The sequence below is a fragment of the Hetaerina americana genome, unplaced genomic scaffold (assembly GCF_022747635.1).
Source record: "Hetaerina americana unplaced genomic scaffold, ioHetAmer1.1.p SCAF_27, whole genome shotgun sequence".
NCBI lineage: Eukaryota > Metazoa > Arthropoda > Insecta > Odonata > Calopterygidae > Hetaerina > Hetaerina americana.
In genome coordinates this window covers 4807911-4830459 of record NW_027286841.1, presented here as the reverse complement: position 1 = coordinate 4830459, position 22549 = coordinate 4807911, and the positions used below count along the sequence as shown (strand labels likewise).

The following is a 22549-nucleotide window of genomic DNA, read 5'->3' as shown; positions in this document are numbered from 1 at the left end:
TGTCAATTGAAACTCGATCAAGCCGCCGGCCATATACCATACGGTCTAAATACACGAAGGTCGTCATCCGAGATTCGAATTTTAGCGAAATCACACTCCATCGGTGGCGCTGCTACCACCTAACAATCCAAATGAATATGAGAGAGAGAGAGAAATCAAATGTAGATAATTACTATATGACACATTGACCTAACTTCAGTTCATATTTGGATAAAATTTTCTGATATCGCTATAATTTTAAATGTCTGTGTATTTGTTACAAAAATTGAAATACATTGGTTATCATGGATATTTGTTTATTGGTTACAGAATTACATGGTTGGTCGTAAGCATGGAGTACATGGTAAAGTATACACAATCTTCGCGGTTATACCTCGATTTTTTGTTGCGTGTGTCAATATTAATTCTCATTTGCTGGCCCTCCATTGTGAGAGGGCGAGATCGAGCCACAATGCGAAGCTTAGTTCTATAGTGATTCTTAACTATTGACATTTAGTAAGGGCATTATGAACCTTGCGAGTCCGGCAAGTAAAATGCTTATTTAACTAGCTGATATTTCGTCCTTATGGTATATAATATGGTAACTTCTTTTAATCCAAGTTGTAACCATAGACGGTTGTGAACAGATTATTCGAGTAATGCAAGCATTTTAATAAATTTAAAGGTAAACGTTAACTTGTGGATTGGAGAAGTAATTTTTTAGCTCAGGTTGTATCGTTTGTGAGGTATTCTTAGGAAACTGGATTTTTGCCTTCCTCTACTTCTATAATGGAAGTACTGCCCGATGCTGGTTATGGCATATTTTCAGAAAGTGCACTCCAAATGTCTGGATCAGGTATGTGTCACCTTGGCATCGACTATTTCATTGTAGATTAGCATCTGTTTCTTACCTACTAGGAAACTCCACCACGGGACGATTACAATGGCTCGTGAAATATTACAATTTATCACGGTTTAATTAATGGAATTTGGTTCAGTATGATTACCTTTTGGATAAATCTTGGTGTGTGCATAGATAGACTGGTCGAGATAACCTATAAATATACTGCTTCTAGTTTAGTTGAATGCTGGTGGGTTTTTTAAATTTTCACACCTGTTCTCTCAGCTGTATCATAATTTTGCACTATGTGTGTAACTGGTGCACCAAAGCAGCAGTGTTGTAGAAAAATTTTGTTTCATTTACATTATTAGCAGTTTTTTATTAACTATTGACCAGGATATCATTATCTTACTAAACCTAACAGAGTTGGCATATTTCAATCTTCTTTTAATGGATGTAAAGGACTGGTATGTTTGTACGTGAGTGATTCAGTGTAATGCCTGACACTTTCATCACTACATGGGATTACCAGTAACATTTTTTATACGTTCTAGGACGCATGCGCCCCTTCGGATCCCAATAAGCTTTGGCTTGTCATTGGTGGCCAAACTGTACTAGTGCTGGCAAAGCACCCCTCCCCGAGGTGGGCCTTAAACCATTGATTTGATTTGCAGACCAGTGTTCATCTTTATTTGTTTTATATTCGTTCTTTGCAACTGACCGTAGCTAATTTTTCTTCTGCACTTCTCCCCAAGACTTAGGTAAATTGTAATGCTGGTTCATCACAAAACATTCATTTCAATATTGTTCAACCATAAGTCGTTGTGTAACACTACATGTATTTCATATAATTTCTCCTTTTAAAATGGATAATGAATCACCACACGTTCTAACAATTCTACGCTCTTTTTATAGTTTTTTAATACCATAAATAATATGTTTATGCACAGTGTAGCTGCAGATTGAGAAACTTAACAGTTTCAGGTTTAACTCTGTGTTTGGACTGGATCCGAAAGACTATTGGACAATGTTTGACTCTGTTAAATTATTAAGATGTATTCAATTCACAAGTGAGTAGGAAACAGACGGTGCCTTGAATTTCCTGGATTTTACTGTGAAAATAATTTATCAAAGGTTAGACCTCTCCATATTTTAGGGAAAAGTGTTACTCCAGTCCTGAAGGGAAATAATGATTGACAACATGCACAACAGAAAACAAACACAGATTGCCCAGGAATACCACACATCTAAACTTGACGAGCACCGATGGCCAAGAATTCCATTTCTTGGCCACATTTCACTCGAGATGAAACAAATACTCTCCAAGAACAAAATCAAGGCAGCAATTTACAACACATATACTTTAAAAACATGGTTCACCCATTGGAAAAATTGTCATAATTCAACAAACCAGGGTTTATAAACTCAATTGTGCGGACTGCAACGCCATCTACATATTAGGATTAAAGAACACCAATCATTCTTCAAAAAGGAAGACAGCAGATCCCAATTTGCCAAACATCTCTTGGAAAAGAATCATACCAGTAAATTCACAGGAGACATTCTTCACACTGAAATGAAAGGACACAGGTCGAATCCTTTGGAGGAGTAGGAAATTTGGCAATCCCTTCCGTCTGACAGGTTTGAGGTAATTAATGGTTTCTGGCATAATTAATTAATTAATGGTTTGAGGTAGTCAATGAAACATTATACCTCTCCCGTTCCCCCCTCCTAAACTTCCTAAAAGACTAATATCTTTGTACACCAACCCCACCGAGGCAGTGATCATCAGCGACCGTCCCTCAATTAAGGTGAAACCATTGTAGACAAACAACCCCCCCCCCCCCCCAATTAAAGGTAGAACACAATTTGTTTTTTCCACCGCAATTTGATCACTTAAATAACATAAACTTCCACAAATTTGAGCCAGTAACCTTCCATTACATACTCTTCCCCTCCCCCTAGTCCACTAATAGGTTGCTGCACCAGTACTCAACCTACCCCCGCTCCCTCACTCGCCCTACCTTACCCCTTCTCCTCTCCCTTACTCCACTCTTGGAGCCAGACTATATAAGTTGTTGAAAAAATGTTGATATATGTTACCTGATGATGATGAGCAGCATCGAAACCAAGGTCGTGAAATATTATGGAAGTGTAAGGTTTCTTTTTTACCCTCATCATACAGATTGAGAAATCGCAATAGCTGCTAAGGCTTAAGAAATTATCATGTGTACATTTCAATTCCCTTAGAGAAAGAGAATTTCAGTTTCTTTGTATTAACAAAAAAATTAACTTTTTTCAGGACTAAGACCAATCAGGAAGAGGCTTGAGATTGAGAAAGCACAACTGTGAGGTAAAACTTCTCCAATTTCGATGTTTGACATTTCTATTTCCATGATACTACAAGGATATTAGATGAGAAATAGCCCAAACGAAAAAATCTCATGTGTTAGAAACCTTCATTACAATTTTGGCTGCCTTAACAAGGGAATTCCTCGCAGTATATATCTCAGTTGCCATGGTTCCCATTCATTTGAAAAATTGTAGGGAGTTGTGGAGGTTTATACGTAAAGGGCTAGAGAGTTATATTTCTCATTGGGTGTTTATTTGTATATGATGTTAAAGAAAACACAATATTTTTCTAAGGGCCCTTTCAGCCTCTTCTAGAGAAGATAATTTAAATTACAGTTTATAATGTCTTTCAACCATTTACAGGTATTTAGTTTTATGGGTTAACTTTTATCAGATAATAGTACTCAGAAAGAATTGATTAATGATAAATTATATATATATAACTTATCCTCATCGTTTTGAATGCTTAAGTAACCATTTTTATGATAGAAATTCAATGAATCGGGTAATTCCAGGAGTCACAACTGAGAAAGACCTAGGTTTCATCTTTGACAGTGAAATTCTGTTTTGTGAGTATATTCCAAGTATTTCCCGTAAAGTTGTTACGGGTGCACTTAATTTATGGATACGGTGAAGTGTCTAACTTGCCAGCCCTAAAAACTTATCCTTTGCCTGTGTTTCTCCTGTCTTTGAATACTTTTCCCATATTTGGACCACTGCTCTCGGACTACTTGAGCGCCCCATAAACTTCTTTCTCTCCCTCATTCGCCACTGTCATTTACACTTCTCCCTAGTTTGTATCAAGTCTTCCTCTGCCATTTCCTCCATTACTGATAGCCATTCCATGATTGATCATGAAGTTTTTCATAAAGTCATCAATGGTAATCAGTCATCTGAACTTCTTTCCCTCCCTTCGAGCACCTTTGCACATTCAACGATCCAATCACCTCTTTCATTGTGCCATCCCTCGTCTCTCAACCACAAAAGGCTCATCAATATTTACCCTTGCATCGACCTCTAATGCAATGACGGAATGCCTCCCTGACCCATTGGACCCGTTCAAAACTTTCTCCCTCCTACACGTAATTTTCTTCTTATCTCATCCTCCTTTAGTACACACTTTGTCTCCCCATTTTAGGTGAAGTGCACTTCATTTTATAAGTGGTGCTGTTATTTGTTTTCCATTATTATTATTTAGTTTGTATTGATATAATTTGTTGTTTAAGTAGTAGTTTGTAATTGATGTAATGCTCTATATGGACTAAATAAATAAATGTTGTCAAGAATGCTAAGACTTTCATTGCTGATACTTCAGGTTGTCTGTTGAATTATTGGACTGTAAAGAATTGTACCATTCAGACCTGGATTTTTAAAATGGTTGCCAATTTACTCCAGGGTGACACTTTCAAATTCCTAATATTTGAACAGTTTCAACATCAATTATTTTTTATTCAAGACTGCACACAATAGGCTGAGTTTTGTTAGTATTTAAATGTAAATGATTAACATCAAACCATTCCTTAGCCAGTCTTTTTGTAGCGCTAGATCATACCTTTGCATTTTGTAGATGTCGACATTTTTGCACAAAAGTAGTGTCAAAACAGATGTAGGTTTCATATAACAGGGCAAATCACTAATCATGATGATGAAAAGTATTGGGCCAAGCACAGAGGCCTGTGGTACACCACATTTTACTTTAAGAGCTGTAGATCGACAGCCATCAAGTTCAACCAATTGGTGGCAATCATCCAAATATGACTTCATTAGTTTCACTGCAATTCCCTTAATACCATAATATTCTAGCTTAGTTAGTAATATTGAATGATTAACTCATTAATATTGACTGATTAACACTTAATAATGTTATTGTTAAAAATTTGTTTACAAATATTCTGTGATTAAACAAAATGAATTATATGAAGAGGCCCTTCTTTCGGGTAGTTTGCAATCAGTGGAAAATTATGTGGTTCCTTCATAACTTTCGGGATTAGGGCCAAATTGACTCTGCCCTCTTCATACGTGTAAATAGAGAGTTCCTTGGATTCCTCTTGTGACAAAAGAGACTGTGGTCACTGGAGGTAATTTTCCTTTCTATCATGTGCTGCTGATTTGCATAAGTATTTGGTTATTCTAATTAAGATGTCAATGGATATAAAAATAGTCTTGGCACAACAGTGGCAGGGTATTTGAATATCTGAATATTCAAGCTATATTTGTGGCTCTGGATATTCTAATATCTGGATATACAACTTTTGAATTTGTGTTCTAGATAATTGAGGCATGATGTTGGTTTTTGTAAGGTGTCAATCCTAGAGCCAATATTGATTTTTAAGTTCTCAGTACCAATATTTTAGTCAACTAGGAGACCATCAATGGAAGTGAGAATTTGACAATGGGGAAGCTAACAGTAGCAAATGACTGCCAATAATACATGGATGGATTTTACACTAGCGATGTTGAAGGACACAAAATGAAATGCATAAATGTTTTGCTAAAATAAGGCTTGGGAAATATCCCCAAAATCACCTTGTTCACATTATGCAGTGTCCCTCAAAAAAACATAATGTTATATGATCATGATTCACACTCCAAAGCTTTGACAGCAGCATAATGCTTAGCATGATCTTGTGTATTTGTGAATATGAGTATGTATTAGGTTAGAATAAATTTTACTAGAAACTTGATGAGATTCCTCAATTTGTTGATTGAACTCCAGACCCCTGGGATCGATTCCACTGTCTTTGCTTACCTATGTGGTTCTATCTAACTTTAATGTGTAGCAGAGCAAGTGAAAAAGTGAAACTGGAAAGAAATAGGTCAATAGATCACCACTGTGTGAGCAAATAGAGTACAAGGACATCTTCCTGTGGATTATTTCTCCCACAAGCCATCACAGTAATTCATATTTTTTCATTTGGATGAGTAGTGCTAATTTATTATGGCCATAGATTTTCTTTAAATTTGTTATTTTACAAGGCCGTAGAGCTCAAGTTTCTTAGACTCTCTGTTATAATTGTTGGGATTTTTGATTATTTCAATTGCCCTCAAGAAAGTAGCAGCCCTCACTGCAAGCAACTTTTGCTTTATCAAAGTGTACCATGTGGGTCAGTGTAGAGCACACATGCTCTGGAAAGGAGAAGCTTTTTCCTCTGTGGCACGTTCATGCTCACATATTCTGCATTTGATTGATCTACCCATTTCCCATACGTAGCGTTGGGGCTAGTAGGCTCCTTTGTGGAGCAAATGGGAGACCCTATCTTTAGGTTTTGGATAATAAGGTACAAGTGGCAAAATTTCAAGGCCACATTACTTTGATTCCTCAACTGCACCTTGAGATGAGTGAGTGTCGGTGAATTGTCGGCAAGAAGACAGATGCCTTTGGTGATCATACCGCACCATTTCTTTTTTAGAGCATCACACAATAGTTCAGCAGTGTGCAGTAATGGACCCCAGTGATGATCTGACCCTTCTCTAGGTGGTCTGTTGAGATGACTCAGAGACAGATCCAAAATACAGACAGTATGACCTTCCCTGTAGACTTCTGCTCCTTTGCCTTCTTGGTGGGAGGTAAGTTGCCATGCTTGCACTCCTTGGTCACCTCTTTTGTCTCTGGATCATATTGATAGATCCTAGATTCATCCATTGTTACCAGGAGACTAAAAAATCCTCTTCATCTGACTCCATATGATTCATCTCCCTTGACAGGCCGTGATGTGTTTGCTGACTAAAGACTCCTGAAAAGGAGTCAGTAGTCACGGAACATAGCGTGCTGACAGATTTGACATGTTCAGTTCATTGTGAATGATTTCTTACTGGATGAAGTCCTGCACTGTCTTCACTGTGGCAGCATGGTCCATGAGTGATTCCATTCCTTGCATTGTATGTTTGGGGCAGTTTTAAAATTCCTTTTCTACCTCACAACTGTGTCATATGGCAGGGTATCATTTCCATTAACAGTCATAATGTAATTGCGGATTTACCAGGCACTGTAGCCTTTCAAATGAAGTAAGTTAATAACACTGCTGGCCTTTATCTTCTCCCTACTTCGAGTTGCTTCCCGAAATAAAACAAATCAACTTTAATAGCTGCAATTAAAACATATGAATGAATGCATCAGTTGAATCAATTTTATCCAGGTATCGTTTTTATTTCTTAGTATTAATTACTTAAAAATGAAACCCTCACACAGATCCCTTCACCGAACGGGTACACATGTTGTAAATAAAAGCATATCTCACAAAATGACAAAAGTTCACATATTTGCCCACAAAACAAAAGCTGCAAGCCAAAGGCATTCTAATCACCCTTAATAATCATCCTATTCTTATTGCCCTAGGCATTGGATTTTTAGGCATCAATGCAGATAAAATGAATAAGCTAAAATGTATGCAACACTTCAGTATTTTCACAAGTCTTGCTTCATCATTAAGAATGAAAAACACTCTGATCTGAGAGAAGTCATTCATCTGTAAACATTTTCCCGTTTCATTTTGCAATCTTATAGAAAAATCAAGGTGATTTTCTGGAGAACAAATATAATAATGACTGATTAATCATTTTTCACACGACTTTTAACGGCTTAAAGTTGCAGGAATGCATGTGATAACTTTGAAAAATAGTAATTCTTTGGTCTCAATGATATAAATTATCCTACCAATACCTTAACATTAATCTTGATGGAAAATTGTCTTCGAGTTTTACAATGTCCGCTTACAGTGAACTTAGACAACTTCCTCAGTTACTTGGGGTAAAAGTATAGAGGACACCTGTCACATGTGTTCATGAAATTCGTTGCAGGGGGAAAGCGATATTATTAAAACGACTAAGTGCAATTCGATGGGATTAACTTGTTTCTAATTACTTCTCAGTATATTCCTTATTTCATTTGAAGTTTTAAATAGTGTTTGCTCATTTTTTAATCAGTACCTGTTTGTCAGGGACAAATACCATACAGCCTTGGAGTATATATTATAGAAAATCTTCGTAGTCGCAAGTAACTAATCAAACTTAGGGACGTCCACTATTTCATATTTTCGGTGTGCCCAGGGGTTCCACTGGAATGGAATATTGAACGAGCACTTTTTGTTAATATATATTAGTCATCTGAATGACGATACTTCCCCTATTCCGCATTGAAGCGACTGCCATTATCTTTTAAGAATCTCTGAATGATTATTTCACAATTGTAGGTCTTCGAATATCCGAGAGTACATTGCCATTTATGATGGGAAATCACCAATTTTCTTTGATTCTTCTTTTAGAGGTACTTAAATGAAGGTCCAACGGAATTTCGACGATTACCACTGTTTTAAAAACGGTTACATCCGTTTAATGGAGTTTCAGAAACATGGCAACGTGGGCCGGTGCCGTTGGTATAATTCTGCACATGCGCAGTAGTGCAACACATTGAATTTAAACGACTTTGATACCTGGAGATTTCAGATCCGAAGTTACTCTTACTTTTTGTTGTACTGGCCATCGTGAGTAGGTAGTGGCATTTGCACGGTGTTTATTATTTACTTTCATGGTAGTTTTGGCTGTGTTGCCCAAGGAATTACGTACATAGTTCGAAGCGAATTTTGGAAATTGACATTTTGGTGTTCACATTTACGATGCCTAGAATTTCCAGAAGTACGACGAACAGGACAACGGGTATTTTTGAAGTGCATTCAATCAGAAATGAAGGTAAATGTTGAAAACATGATGGCTTATATGGACTTAATGATAACCGATGCAGATATCATAGGGACTTTAACAGCGTATTAGGTAATCGCAGGTGGCTTGTTAAAATATTCGAATACTCTGGTGGAATTTAACGGCTGGCTTTCGTGTGATTACAAGGACAGAATGTGTATGTTTAAAATACATTTTGTTGAGTTGTACAATGTAGGTTCAAGACGGTATTTTATCATTTATTGTAAATGACAGTAGTAAGGAATTGTGTGCTGTCCCAAGCCTTGCAGAGAATTTTTGTTCCTGGAAAAATTAGAATATTTTGGAAAAAGGGGAATAGCAAAAATATTTAAACCATTGTTATCCACAAGACAAAGAAAAGTGGTGCATGCATTACAGCTTTCCACGTTATTGTTTCACAAAGGACCCATTTATGCTAGTATTTTAATTAATAACTATTTACCAGCAGGCTTTAAAGGTACCAAGAAATCATAATAGTTATTTAAATCTAGGTTAAAATCCATGTAAATTGACAGTTGCTCTTCTGACCCAAATGAGTCTTTTTGTCAATTTATGACGAGCTGTAACCATTTATTTTTATGATAATATATATATATATATATATATATATATATATATATATATATATATATATATTTATATATATATATATATATCTATATATATGTATATATAAATATGTATATATAAATATGTATATATATATTTATTTATTTATAATGTTTTTTATGTAAAATATATTTTATTTTACCATTGAAAAGTAACAAGATGAAATAATAAATAAAATCAAATATACTGCGCGAGGCAATGTAAGTAAATGGATGATCAATAATAAACTATTTTTGACTCCCTGTCAGTGAAACTGTTGATGAGAAACCGCCAGAGGAGACATAAGGATTTACTCAATTATATTAATAATTATTATGACAAATTGCTCATCGACATCCCAGAGGATATTCTTAACAAACCTGCTACGAAATTAACGAATGTGAGTAAAATTTAATTTTTCGATGTGTTTGAGAATTCTTCTAGAATGAATATCTACATTTGGCTCGTATTTGCGTGGTAATATATTCCTGAATTCTTTAACAGGAGGATATGGAGATAGTCAAGAATGGTGGTTTGGAAACCTTAACCAAAGGAAATGAAACGGCGCCTGAAGGTAATAGCATTTTCTGATTTGATTTTCTGTTATTTCAGGATTTTCTGTTGATAAGGTTCTTATCATCTCTTTCGACTTGTTCAATATTGTAATATAATTATCGAATGATGATAACTTTAGTTTTAATTTGAGAGAGAGAAACATGATTGGGATGAGAGAGAGATTGCAATGTTTTGAAGCAACAAATGTTGGTGGTTATTACTTACGTATATTTGCTCTTGGCATCATTGTATTTGTTAAGCGTGGATCATTGATTCCATGTGGTGGTGTTAAAACAGTGATTTGCACTATTCGAGTGCAAATAGAAACGATATCAGTTAATAGGTACCTATGTAAAGGGAAATAAATGTTGCCTTATTTACTTGGAAACGGCCATAAAATCAAAATTTGCCAAGTACATGGAGGCATCTATTTTCAACAGGCTTTTGATGACCAGCAATTTGGATGGGTTTTGTATGCTTAACATAAATCTCGCTTCAATTAATTTCCATATCATTCTCCCTTTTAATATGTATGTTTATGTCTTCATTTATGAGAGGAAACTTCCAATACATATTTAAACAGGAATAACATTAAGATCAGTGTGATAGGTGGGGAATGAGAATCCTTAGAAAATGAAAATAGTTGGAATTTCATAAATGGGCAGACTAAAATAATCATAAGCCTTATGAAGCAGAGACTAGGACAAGCAGAGTAGTTGCCTATCTAGGAGATATATTGGAAAGTATCTATCCTTCGACTGCCTCTGCTGGTGACCTAAAATCTCCACCCCAAACTGTGATCTCATGTACTCTCTTCCCCATTCTAAAACCAAATTGATCTTAGCTAAGTCTGTGTTTATTTGTTCTCTAATATTCTGATGATTAATGTCCATATTTGACGTGGTGGAAAGGCTTGTGTGTTCCGATGACCCCTAGAGCTGTGCTGGCAGGAGTAATAATAATTGCTCCTGGTAGGTTCACCCATGCCAGATAGGTCGAAGGTTAGGAGCCAGACGAAAGGTAGTCCACACAGCGTCTGTTCCTCAGTGAGGCGGCTGCAATGGCGTCTGACCCCAGTGGGGCAGCCAGTAATGGTGTCACGTTAAAAACACTATTGAGGAAGGCAATGGGAAACCACCTCAATTATCATTCCCAAGATTAACATGATGGACAAAACAGAGATTTTGAGTCCTGGCAACTACGGGGAGCAGGGATGAGAATCAATATTAATAAAACAAAAGTTATGCGATTTTCTAGAAAGACAAAAGCTAAGCTAAACATTTTAGTCGGAGGGCAAAAACTAGAGCAGGTGGAACAGTTTAATTTCCTCGGTAGTGTTTTGGACCAACATGGTCAAAGTAGTAGGGACGTAAGGAGAAGAATTGCGCTAGGCAAAGAGGCTTTTACAAGGATGAGGGAGTTGACGACAGGGACGTTGAGTAAGGATGGTAAGAAAAGACTCATGAAAACTTTGATATGGAGCGTAGCTATGTACGGTGCAGAAACGTGGTCATTGAAGCAGGAGGATAGACGTAGACTGGAGGCTTTTGAAATGTGGGTGTGGAGAAGAATGGAGAAGGTGAAATGGACAGAGAAGAAAACAAATGAGGAAGTACTTGGTATGGTGGGCGAAGTGAGGGGTTTGTTGGGAGAAATCCTGTGGAGGCAGGAAAAGTGGATGAAGGGGGTATTGACCGGCAGTGGGATGTTGAAGACTGTAATTGAGGGGAGAATGTTAGGCAAATGAGGAAAGGGAAGGAACAGTATAGGGATGTTGGACAGGATGAAAGGAAGAAGAAAGTACTCGGAGATTAAGAGGGAGCTGATGTAGAGTTGGATGTTGTGTTTTGCTAGGGGTCACAAAATATTTAATTAGTAATTATGTCCATCCAAAAACCTACCTTAACCGGTAGATTACCTACCTAAAATGTCCGTTTGCACTACCTTTGACATATGTAGAATTATAAGTATGGTCCATTATTCCTTATGTGCTTCTCCTCTGTTATTAATAATAAGATGTGATTCAAACTTGCTTAAACAGGGTGTTATCCTTTATTTGAACCTATAGCAGTAATATTTTCTAAAAATCTTAAGTGTGCCTCTTGCTTTAACATTCACAAATTGTAGTAATGATTCCCACTTATTAGTTTGATATTTTTTTGGCAATTCTTTTCCCCATCACATCCTATGCCAATAGTATACCTACAGACTATCATGACTATTATGGGAATCCATAATTGTGCTCCAGGTCCAGAATGTAGACAAAGCAATTTTCTTTTATTTTATCTGTACACCGATTAATGCATCTGTCGTCTGCATTGATTAAAAGCCGGCTGTCATATGTGAATCATGTGCTTAAAGTTCTTCAGCTGTTTTGTGATTTGATCTTGAACTGAAAGTGTTCTGGCTTTTCTCTTTCAGCCTCATCTGCTAAAGGGGCCACCCAAAAGAGATTAGCCCCCCCGCGGGTGAAAATGTCTAAGGTATAGAAATTATTCATTTTATTTTCATTCTTTGGAAAATATTATATTGTTATTGTTATGCTTAAAAATATTTTTAACAAGAGTAACAATTTCGCCTTACTCGTGAAGTGCCTGTTTATTGCAAAAGAATTCTTAGTGCATGCTTGAATAATGTCAAACAAAGTAAATCCACATAAATGAATTTTAAAAGATTGGTTTTTTCCAAAAAAAACATAAGAAGTGGAGTCATACCAGAATCTTTGTGGTTGAATTCCATTAAAAAGTAACTACGGGGAATAAACACAGGAAGGGTATAAAGAAAATTCTGTGTTAGTTCTTAGGAGAGAAGGCTGCATAAAAAAATGTGCCGAGATTATTAAATAGAAGGACTTAACCTTCTAAAAAAGGGCCCCGCACTGAACGTTTTGAAGTGGTCAACAGGAGATTGGCTCGAGTGCTTCAGCATCCTGTGATCTGACGATGCGTTGTGAGGAAAAATATCATTTGAGTCAAATGAATCCAAGAGCATTCACTGACTTTCTTCGCATTATGCAAGACTTGCATACACCAATTAATGTGGTTTTATAAAGTTTTATTTTGACTTTATTCATAATGGAATAATTCCATGAAGTTATGCGTGCAGGGATTCATGGTACATGCTTGCTTTTCGTTGGCGTCCTGTAAAATAGAGGGAAGGGTCATTGCAAAAGTAGGCTGACTGCATCAGTTTTTCATTTGTTGTGATAATCCAAGCACAGAGTATAAGGTTACCTGAAAATGATTTATTGGCTCTGTCTTACCTCCTAGCTCAGCAATGAGTTAAAGAATCGTGGATTGTGGTTAGAAACAGGAAGAACTCAGAGCTACCTTAATTTTTGACTCTGCTATAATAATGGAAAGCACGACTGTATGTCATCTCTTTCCGTGTCCCCAGTGTGCCCATCATTCCCCATCATGTCTCACCATTTGCTGCCTGTACTTGTGATTCTGATGGCATGTATATTTTTAATATCCTTCCTGCCGTAATTAATGGCATTCTCCCATTTGAGGGTTAAATCGTGCATCGGAAGGAGCATTGCTCATGATGCGTAGAATCCTCTTTTGGATTTTGAAGATTATGCCCACATGGGGAGAGGAACCCCAGAAGGGGATACTGAAAGTAACATTATAATAAAATTCACAAAAATTAATTGTTTGAAGGACCTCTTCTTTTAACAAATGTCTAATATTTTGAATGAGGAAGCATAGGGAACTTGACGTTCTACTTAATTTGAAAAAATGTTCTATCCGAGACATGTTTCTATGTAGGATAACTCCCAGGAATTGGGTCCTGGAATTTTGGGGAATGCTTGCCGCAGCTGCTGCATCTACTGAGATTGCAGTTGAAACTTTGTTTTTATTATTGAAAAAGATCGGGCTGGACTTGTTTAAATTAGGTTTTACTGAGTTAAGAAGACACCATTCATTGAAAATCATTTGTAAATCAACTACTTCTGCATTGACTTTGTCCACCACAGTGATCAACCTGAAGGTTGATTTGATACCTTGATAATAATATAATTTCTGATTATTTATATCTGTTATTCTGATTTTAACATTGTTCTTTGAAATATAATGACATTACTGTTCCCCTGGAACATCTGAGGTCTTTTCGTCAAAAAACAAGATTGGAGTATTTCAGGGAGTGTTGAATCGCCATTGTTTTGGCTCTGTTAAATCAGAGTTGTGTTTGCTGTTTTGCATCGGTGATGTGAATGATTAATTTTTGACCCCTCTGCATTTTTCATGAGCAGGAGGCCATCATATTATCAAGGCAAGGTTGACCAAAATGACAAGAAATTAACATTTGACTGCTCTTGAAGTAATCGTTGTTAATTGTTGTGACAATTTCATTGCAGCTGCAGACACCTGCTCTACAGACGCTGCCACCTAATCTAATGAACACGGTGACCCCCAAATTTAATCTCAATGCCCCAATGTCTGTGGTGAGGGTTCCCAGGGAAGGGGAAGTGGCCATGTCCCTCACTGGCAGTCCTCTGCGGGTGACCTCGGTTATTACGGATTCCAAGCCAAATGTGATTGTGCCTTTGGACAATGGAAGGGTGAGTATCCTTAATTTTTTAATCTTGAGCAGTAGTAGGTTGATGAGTGGCTTTCCTTCATATCAGAATATGTACCCCTAAGTACTCACAACTTTATTCAATGCCAGCCATTTTGCATGAAGTTATAATTATGCAAATATTTGTGCACTTCCATGATGATAAAATGATATGGTTGAGTAATTCTTTATGGGAAAATAGTTTCTAAAGATGGTATTTTAAAGTTTTAAAAAGAGAAGTGTGATGAAACTCTCTTAGGGGGCTCTGTATGGAACTGATTATTGATTGCACCATGGGCAGAAGGTTATAGGAGGAAGTGACAACACTTCATATTTCTCAATGGGTAAGCTGTGCTTTATTGTAGATTTATAATTGCCAGTGGTGGTAACATTTCTTAGAAATTGATGTATTTATCAATTTTGTTTGCTAAAATCATTTGAGCTTTAAATATTTATTCACTCTTTGGCATAGTATGAAAAAAGGGAACTGCATTGGTTGATGGGCTTCACTGTTAGAGTTTAATGTTAATGTATACAATCCATCATTGCGCAATCAGTGAATCATCATTGTGTTCTAGTTTTAGGTTTTTGTTCCACAATGCTTCCAATATTATCTCCAGTTGTAATATCTGACATCATATATTCATATTATGTGTAGTCTATGGGTGAAAGTTCAACCACTACTTCATTCTCTGTCTATGAATTTTTCTGATGTTGAAAATTATTTTTCGAATGGTAATTATGACGTATAGTGACTGATTCAAACAGATAAGGCAGGTTAGGAATTTAGAAGCATTAACTAGAGGGGATAGGGATGGTGTGGTGACTAATGTAGTGCCATCCCATCCAGAGGGTCTAGGTTCGAATCCTGGAGATGGCAGATATTTTAAAGTGGTATCCCAATGCCTACTTGAGGTACTTTGTACAGTGTACTTTAAGTGAGTGCGCCTGTCTGATGGGGCATTAATTGTGTGTCCCTTTGGTGCCTTTTGTTAAGAGTAGGATAATAATGCTGATGCCGGATTTCTCTCCGCCTTTCCTCTTTTCCCATGCATCCCTAATGGCACAAATGACCTCAGCTGTTGTCTTCCCTTAATCTTCTGCTGCTACCACTAGCATTAACTGTATTGACATGGAAGGAGTATCAGTAGGCTGTAGCAAGGGAAGGTGCTGGGTACTATTGAGGAAAAATGGGAATGTATATTGAAACGGATATCAAAAGCCACTCGATAGGGGAGCTCTTACTATGGAAAAGACAAGGAAAGCATGGATTAGAATGGAAGATAGATGAGAGAAGGAAATGAAAGAATGCAAACACAGAATCAGGCAGAAGGAAGTACAAAGAGTTAAATAATAAATTAAGATGGATGATGAATGGAGCAAAAGAAGCATGGTGGAAGACGCTGTGTGAGGATTTGGATAGTTTGCAGAGGAAGGGTTAAAGTAGTGCACTCTACAGTATGGCTAAAACACTGTCGGGAAGTGAGAAGTTAAAATCTGTGTTAACAGGTTAGAGATAAGTTGGGTTGACACAGAAAAGATGCAAGAGAGATGGAAGGAATATATAGAAGAACTCCATGGTAAAGGACTTAGGCTAAAAACGTCCAGGCATACTCGACGGTGAGATAGAAAGTACATTAAGGGATATGAAATGAAATAAGGCCATGAGGGTTGACAGTTGACTTTCCTGGGAAACAACTATAAGGTTCAGAAAAATTTGAGAGGAAGGGTTTTTTTTGGACTAATTGGTAGTATCTATGAGAGAGGAATCTGGCCGGAAGACTTTGTGAGATCACTCTTAGTTATTATTCCAAAAAATGTGAAGGCTGCATAATGTGAGGATTGCAGAACAATAAGTTTAATTTCGTATGCAGTTAATTCTCAGGGCCATCAACAAAAGGATGGAGAGCCAAACAAATGATTACTTAGAAATGATCACAGGGTGAATAACAATAGTATTCTCCAACATGAACTGTGGCATGTTAAAACAGGCTTGCGAATCTTCAGGCAGAGATGGGGCCATAATTCAGGCAAGTGGGGGATACATTGAATGCATTTGTGGTTTATGAGTGTACAAACAATTTAATACAAAAAGTTTGTAAACATTTTCATCCTTGTAATAGAAAACATATCTTGAAAAATTGTTTAATTTGTCTGGATTTTTGCACAGAATCGTGTGCATAGGTACTTCTGTGATCAGGAATAGCCTCAAATGGTGAAGAGATAAATAGCTATATTAGGGTTAATATACAGGTTAGCATGTGATTTAGTGTCTAACAGGCCATCAAAATAAAATATTGTAACTGTAAAAAAAATGAAGATATTGAATCTGGCCAAGTTCCAATTTTACTAGGGGATGTTTTGGAATGAGTGGTTGAAAAAGTGTAAAGAAATTTTCATTGAGATATCTACAAATCGTCTGGGAAAATGTCAATAAGTAATCTGTGAAAGTAGGTATTCGGACATAAAAATATTGTTTAAATTATTTTTTTCTGTAAAGTGTCATGTCGTGATAACGTCTTAAATATGGAAGTGCTTGCCTGTCACTCTTAGTGCTTAGATAAATGAAGCAGTATCTTGTCCTTAGTAACGAGTTGAAAAACTGATTTTAGGACATTTTTCCGTGTACTACAGTGACGTATGGTATGAAGAAGTAATGCAAGGTATGAAGCACTCTTTGAAATTAGATATCGTGCACAAATTATACTTACTACCCGCCAATGAGCCAGATTATGTGAGATGCCTACAGTTGTGATTTTATTGACCCATTTCCAATTGCATTAATTAATCTAACTAGGCATGCATGCGTACCTGTTTACCATCTGAAAATGTCTCTCATGCATTGCAAACCAAGATTCTTCTTAACTTGTTAATTATAATTTAACTCTCAATAACGAGTATGTATCCCAATGTAATTTGTACCCTTACAAGGTGTGTTCAAAAAGTAAGGTGACTTTATATTTTTATGAAAATATATTTATTTATTCTTCAATATTCAATTAGTGGTGTTTTAGGGGAGGTGACCGACAGCTCCATTTGCATTCATAAGTCATTTGTGCAATTAGGACAGGAAAGGATGAAGGGTCGAGAGAAACTTGGCGTCGGCATTAGCCTACTCTTGACAAAAGGCACCGGGGGGTTTGCAGTTTTAACGTCCCATCCAACGTATGTCATACTCACGCAAAGTGCTCTCCTAAAAGCTCCTCGATTAGGGATCGGGATGCCACTGAAACATATCTGTCACCTCTGGGATTCGAACCCAGTATGTTAGCCACCGCACCATCTCGATCCCCTTCAATATTCAAGTTGTCCCCTTCAAAGTAATCCCGCCAGATTAAATGCACTTATGCCAATGCTTTTGCTTATCCTCAAAGCATTTCTGATAAGCATTTTTTGGTTTAGCCTTGAGCTCTTCCAGTGATGCAGTCTTTATCTCCTTAATCATTGTAAATCTCCATCCTTTCATGGGTCTCTTCAGTTTTGGGAACAGGGAGAAGTGGCAGGGGGCCAGATCCGGTGAATATGGTGGCTGAGGCTTGATTGTGGTGTTGTTTTTGGCCAAAAAATCTCTCACTAGCAATGATGAGTGAGCAGGTGCTTTATCGTACTGCAATAGTCATGAAATGTTTTTCCACAATTTTGGATGGTTTTTTCGTATTGCTTCTCGCAAACGGCATATAACTTCAAGGTAATACTCCTTATTGACCGTACGACCTTGTGGCAATAACTCCTGATGCACCACACCACGATAATCGAAGAAAACAGTGAGCAAACCCTTGACATTTGATTGAACGTGGCGTGCATTTTTCGGTCAGGGTTCTCCTGGGTTTTTCCATTGGGAGGATTGGGCTTTGATTTCAGCATCATAACTATATCCCTGTGATTCGTCACCAGTTATGATCCTTTTAAGCAAATCAGGATCATCATTGACAGAATTCAAGGGCTCCTGAGTGATGCTCACGTGATGGCTCTTTTGGTCAACTTTAAGCAGTTTCGGAACAAAATTCACTGGCACACATCTCATGCCCAAACAAAAAAAACATGCAAAAATATTGCATGACACGAGCCAGCCGATATGCCAATATCCTCAGCAACTTCTCTCATGGTGATTCAGTGAGTTTTCAAAACAATTTCCTTCATTGCTTCGATGCTTTCAACTGTTGTGGACTGGCTGGGGCATCCAGAACAAGGTCCGTCATCATTGGCATCTTCTTCTCCATCTTGGAGGAGTTTATACCCCTTAAAAAATTTTTTTTACTCGAAGCAGACCCACCGTATGCCACCGTTTAAACTGTTCTGGAGCACATATAATAATTTGTTCTGGAGCTCATATTTTTTGCACAAAATTTGATGCGAATCCTTTGATCCATTGTTTTTATGGCAGAAAATCGCCGAGCACACCAAAATACGGCTAACATTTGTATCTATCGGTAACAAACTAAATATGCTATATTGTTGAAACCATAAACAAATGTTTGGGACGTGTACAAAAAACAACAAAACAAAAAAATCGAATGTATGTTACCCACAAAATTTGAAAAGTCACCGTACTTTTTGAACACACTAAAATGTTAATGCTTTTTTTAATTGTGGAACTAATCTGTTTTTGCCTTTTCTTTTTGTAAAAAGGGTTATTCCCGGCAATAAATAAATAAAAGTGCTGATGATTCATGGTGATGAAATCCTAGAAAATTTTTAAACTTTATTCCTGCTATTTTTTTCTTACTAAATTATAAAATGAATGCTTCTCATTGCTTGACCTCTAACATTCTGTTGCTCTCTGTTACAGGTTCTCTCAGTTTTGCCGGAGAGGGGTTTGAGGAGGTCACAGATGCCAGAGTTGAATGATTCATTGTTGTACCAACTTCGAGTTCTGAAAGATAACTTGAACACTTTATTAGAAAATCCACCCAAGTTCAAACCCTAAGTTGGTATGCCGTTGTTTCAAATTCTATTTCACCCTTTTTTACTTTTCCTATTGTGCAGTTTTTAGACTTAAAAAAAATCACTCAATGCCTGTATTTACACTAATAATGATCCTAAAGAATATGCTGACACCTTCCAATAAGTCGTAGCTAGTATCTTTCTAAAATACTTGTCCATATTTTTTATAATCGCAATAAAGTTAGAGTGTAAAGTGCTTGCAAGTTTTTTCACAAGATTGATTGTGTCTGTATCATTTAATCACCCATTAAACCTAAATTCTCGTCAAATTTGGAGAAATTCTGATTCATAAGGTGATTGTTGAATACTTGTCCCTCTTATTGGAAGCTCAATGTTTAAATTGTCAACTTATAGCCCAGGGAAAGTTGATGGCCTCCAATGCACAAGCCAATCCGGTAGTGACCATTAATGTTGACCATGGGGTATACTGACTGGGCAAATAAACATTAACAGCTCAGAAGACTTTGATATAATGATTTGATATGTTAATTTTGTGCGACATTCTTTTGATTGTGGGAAATGTTTTCCTGACAAAATATGTAATTCTGAGAAGTTTTAAAATTAGAGTTTTTTTGACATGTATGGTAATAATAACAAATAATTGAGATAAAAACTCTTCCAATTTTCTACTTAATAAAGACTTATGATTGACTTTTTGCGATGTACTGCATCAATGTCAAGTGGAGCTCTCAATTTACAGATTCTAGTATACAGCGGGGGGGGGGGGGTACCTCTCTGCCACAGCCCCACCTAATGCGTGGGGACACCCTGGTTTCCCCACCTCATAAGTTTCATATTTATTATTATTGGTATTTTACCAAAGAAGGTAGGTTTTGGGATGGACACAGACTGAACAGCAATACATTTCTAAGCCTCTTCACTACAGTTTTTATGGCAAAGTACATTCAAATACCCTATCCATTAGTGTACCCTACATATAAAGGATACTAGGGGAGCTACTGCATTCCAACGTTAATTAAAAAAATATCTACATTGTAACATATTCTACTCGGTTTAAGAATATCTCAACAATATTCCTGATCTTTGAGTCCATACTTATAAGTTTATAACAGGGCTCTTAGCCTAGTTTATATTAATGCTCCACGATTTTGAATGGATGTTTAGGTTTACATTTAATGTGTGTGTGTGGTTGTGCTAAATTTAATGTAATTGTTATTACTCTATATTTTGTATCTCAATTGAGCCTGCATGCATTGTACTCCTCTTTGATGTGCCTTATATCATGTACATACGCCACCCACCTGGTATTTTTGTAATATGATCTTTGGGCAAATAAAATGTATTATTATAATTTCACATATAACAGTATCAACTGCAGAAACTTTTCAGTTTAAGAGAATTGCCTCTGTGTAGAAAAAAGATGTCCAAGTAATTTATGGAGTTTCCATCAGAGAATACTGCAATCCCTTTTTCTGATATTTGGCATTCTAAACCTTCCCCTGCATTGATATCCTGCAATGCTCTCATCCCCTGTCAGGGATCATCCGAATAGATTTCCCCTCTTTACTCTCCCATGAAAATCACTGATGTGTCCCTCAATAGGTTCAATTCCAGTCTCACCAAAAATGGACCATATTTTACTTGTGTTCAACTTTACAACCATCTCCCTCCAAAACCGCAAGACATTTGCTGAAGGGAAATTCCAAGACAGTTGCAGATATTCCTTCCAGAGAATCCATTTTTAAATCACCTCTGAATACCTGAATGGTAAACTCAAGGTGTGAGCATGTTGTTTTATTTTTGGATACCCTCCAATGTCTGTAGAACCTGTTGGAATTAAAAATATATTGTTATAATGTATTTGTGATTTGATTTTCATTGTCTTCACATGTCCATTCTCATCTCCTACCAAGGATGGGAAAACAGGCATGTTTATCCTCTATTTGTTATTGTAGTAAAATTGTTGGAAATATGGCAATTGACTAACTCCCTCATACTCTTGCCTAATATGAAATATATTTATGGGTTATTAGGAAAAATCTGCAGAACAGGTATAGGAAATTTTATTTTTGTCATGACAGTTTAAGCACTAAAAATTTAACCTCTTAGCACTTTAACTATCAGAAGTTGATTGCGAACTCTAGGAGCATAGTTTTAAAATTTATTTTGATATATTTAACTTAATAATCAAGATTTATTATAATAATATTAATTTTTGATATGAAAACCTTGTTGTGTGATGCTTTTTATGCCTAAACTTGTATTACAAACAATTTTTAAGGTATTATTATTATACTTAATTCATTTTGAAAAATGGTACAGCCATATTGAATGTCGTCAATATAAATATTATTTAATATATAAACATAAGTTCTTAAATGTGATGAAGATTGTCACAAAAGAATTCATCCAATGAGTTAAGTGAGTGAGCAAGTAACCAGGAATTTACGCAGCTGATACGCCGGGAAAACACCAAATCTTTTATCAGGTATATACCCTATTGACACTCCGAATACAGTCTGATTTCAACTGAGTAGGCAGATGGCTATATGGTCGTATGTTCATATTGTGAAATGTGTGGTAAGTTGATGAAAACCTGAAATGAGTCTTATTTAGATTTGATTTGCCTCTTGTGGAGTAGTTATTGATGTTAAATCTTAATAGGTAAGTTTCTAGATTAGCTTTCACATTATATAAACTGAATACAGTGATGATTCCATACCTAATAAAAAAAGGTTTGCAGGGATCATTTGGTGGTACATTAGCAAGAGAGCGAGTAGCGCTCTTTTGCAGTAACAAAATTATTTTAACATGTGGGGAATGACCCCTTAACACAACACCATAATTCAAATGACATTGAAAGGTGCGGTAAAGTGTTAAACGATCCTAATTAGAAATTGGAGCTTTCTAATCATAGAAACAAACAGCTTTACTCAGTTTATTACAGGCCTGACTGACGTGGGTCTTCCAGTTTAGTTTTTTATCTATATAATTTCCTAGTATTTTAGCAGTTTCAATTTCAGTTATTTTTATAAATTTACATAAAATGTAATGGCTGAGGCAGCTTTTGAGGTA

At 36.5% G+C, this 22549-nt stretch overlaps 1 protein-coding gene across 5 annotated transcripts; it reads left to right on the top strand.

Annotated features, from left to right (window-relative positions):
- Window positions 1-340: 340 nt before the first annotated feature.
- On the top strand, window positions 341-21301 carry LOC139689690 (borealin-like). 5 transcript variants are annotated; one of them, XM_071586888.1, is made up of 8 exons: window positions 3062-3173; window positions 6583-6739; window positions 9724-9854; window positions 9959-10028; window positions 12431-12492; window positions 14370-14573; window positions 19359-19500; window positions 21077-21301. In XM_071586888.1, exons 2-7 carry the CDS (start codon window positions 6661-6663, stop codon window positions 19494-19496), a joined length of 684 nt encoding a protein of 227 aa, XP_071442989.1. In that variant the 5' UTR covers window positions 3062-3173; window positions 6583-6660; the 3' UTR covers window positions 19497-19500; window positions 21077-21301. The 5 variants fall into 5 exon arrangements, with proteins under 5 accessions (XP_071442991.1, XP_071442987.1, XP_071442989.1 ...); XM_071586890.1 differs by lacking the exon at window positions 6583-6739 and adding an exon at window positions 341-835 and having other exon boundaries at window positions 3123-3173; window positions 19359-21301; XM_071586886.1 differs by lacking the exon at window positions 3062-3173 and adding an exon at window positions 1442-1581 and having other exon boundaries at window positions 19359-21301.
- Window positions 21302-22549: the final 1248 nt, after the last annotated feature.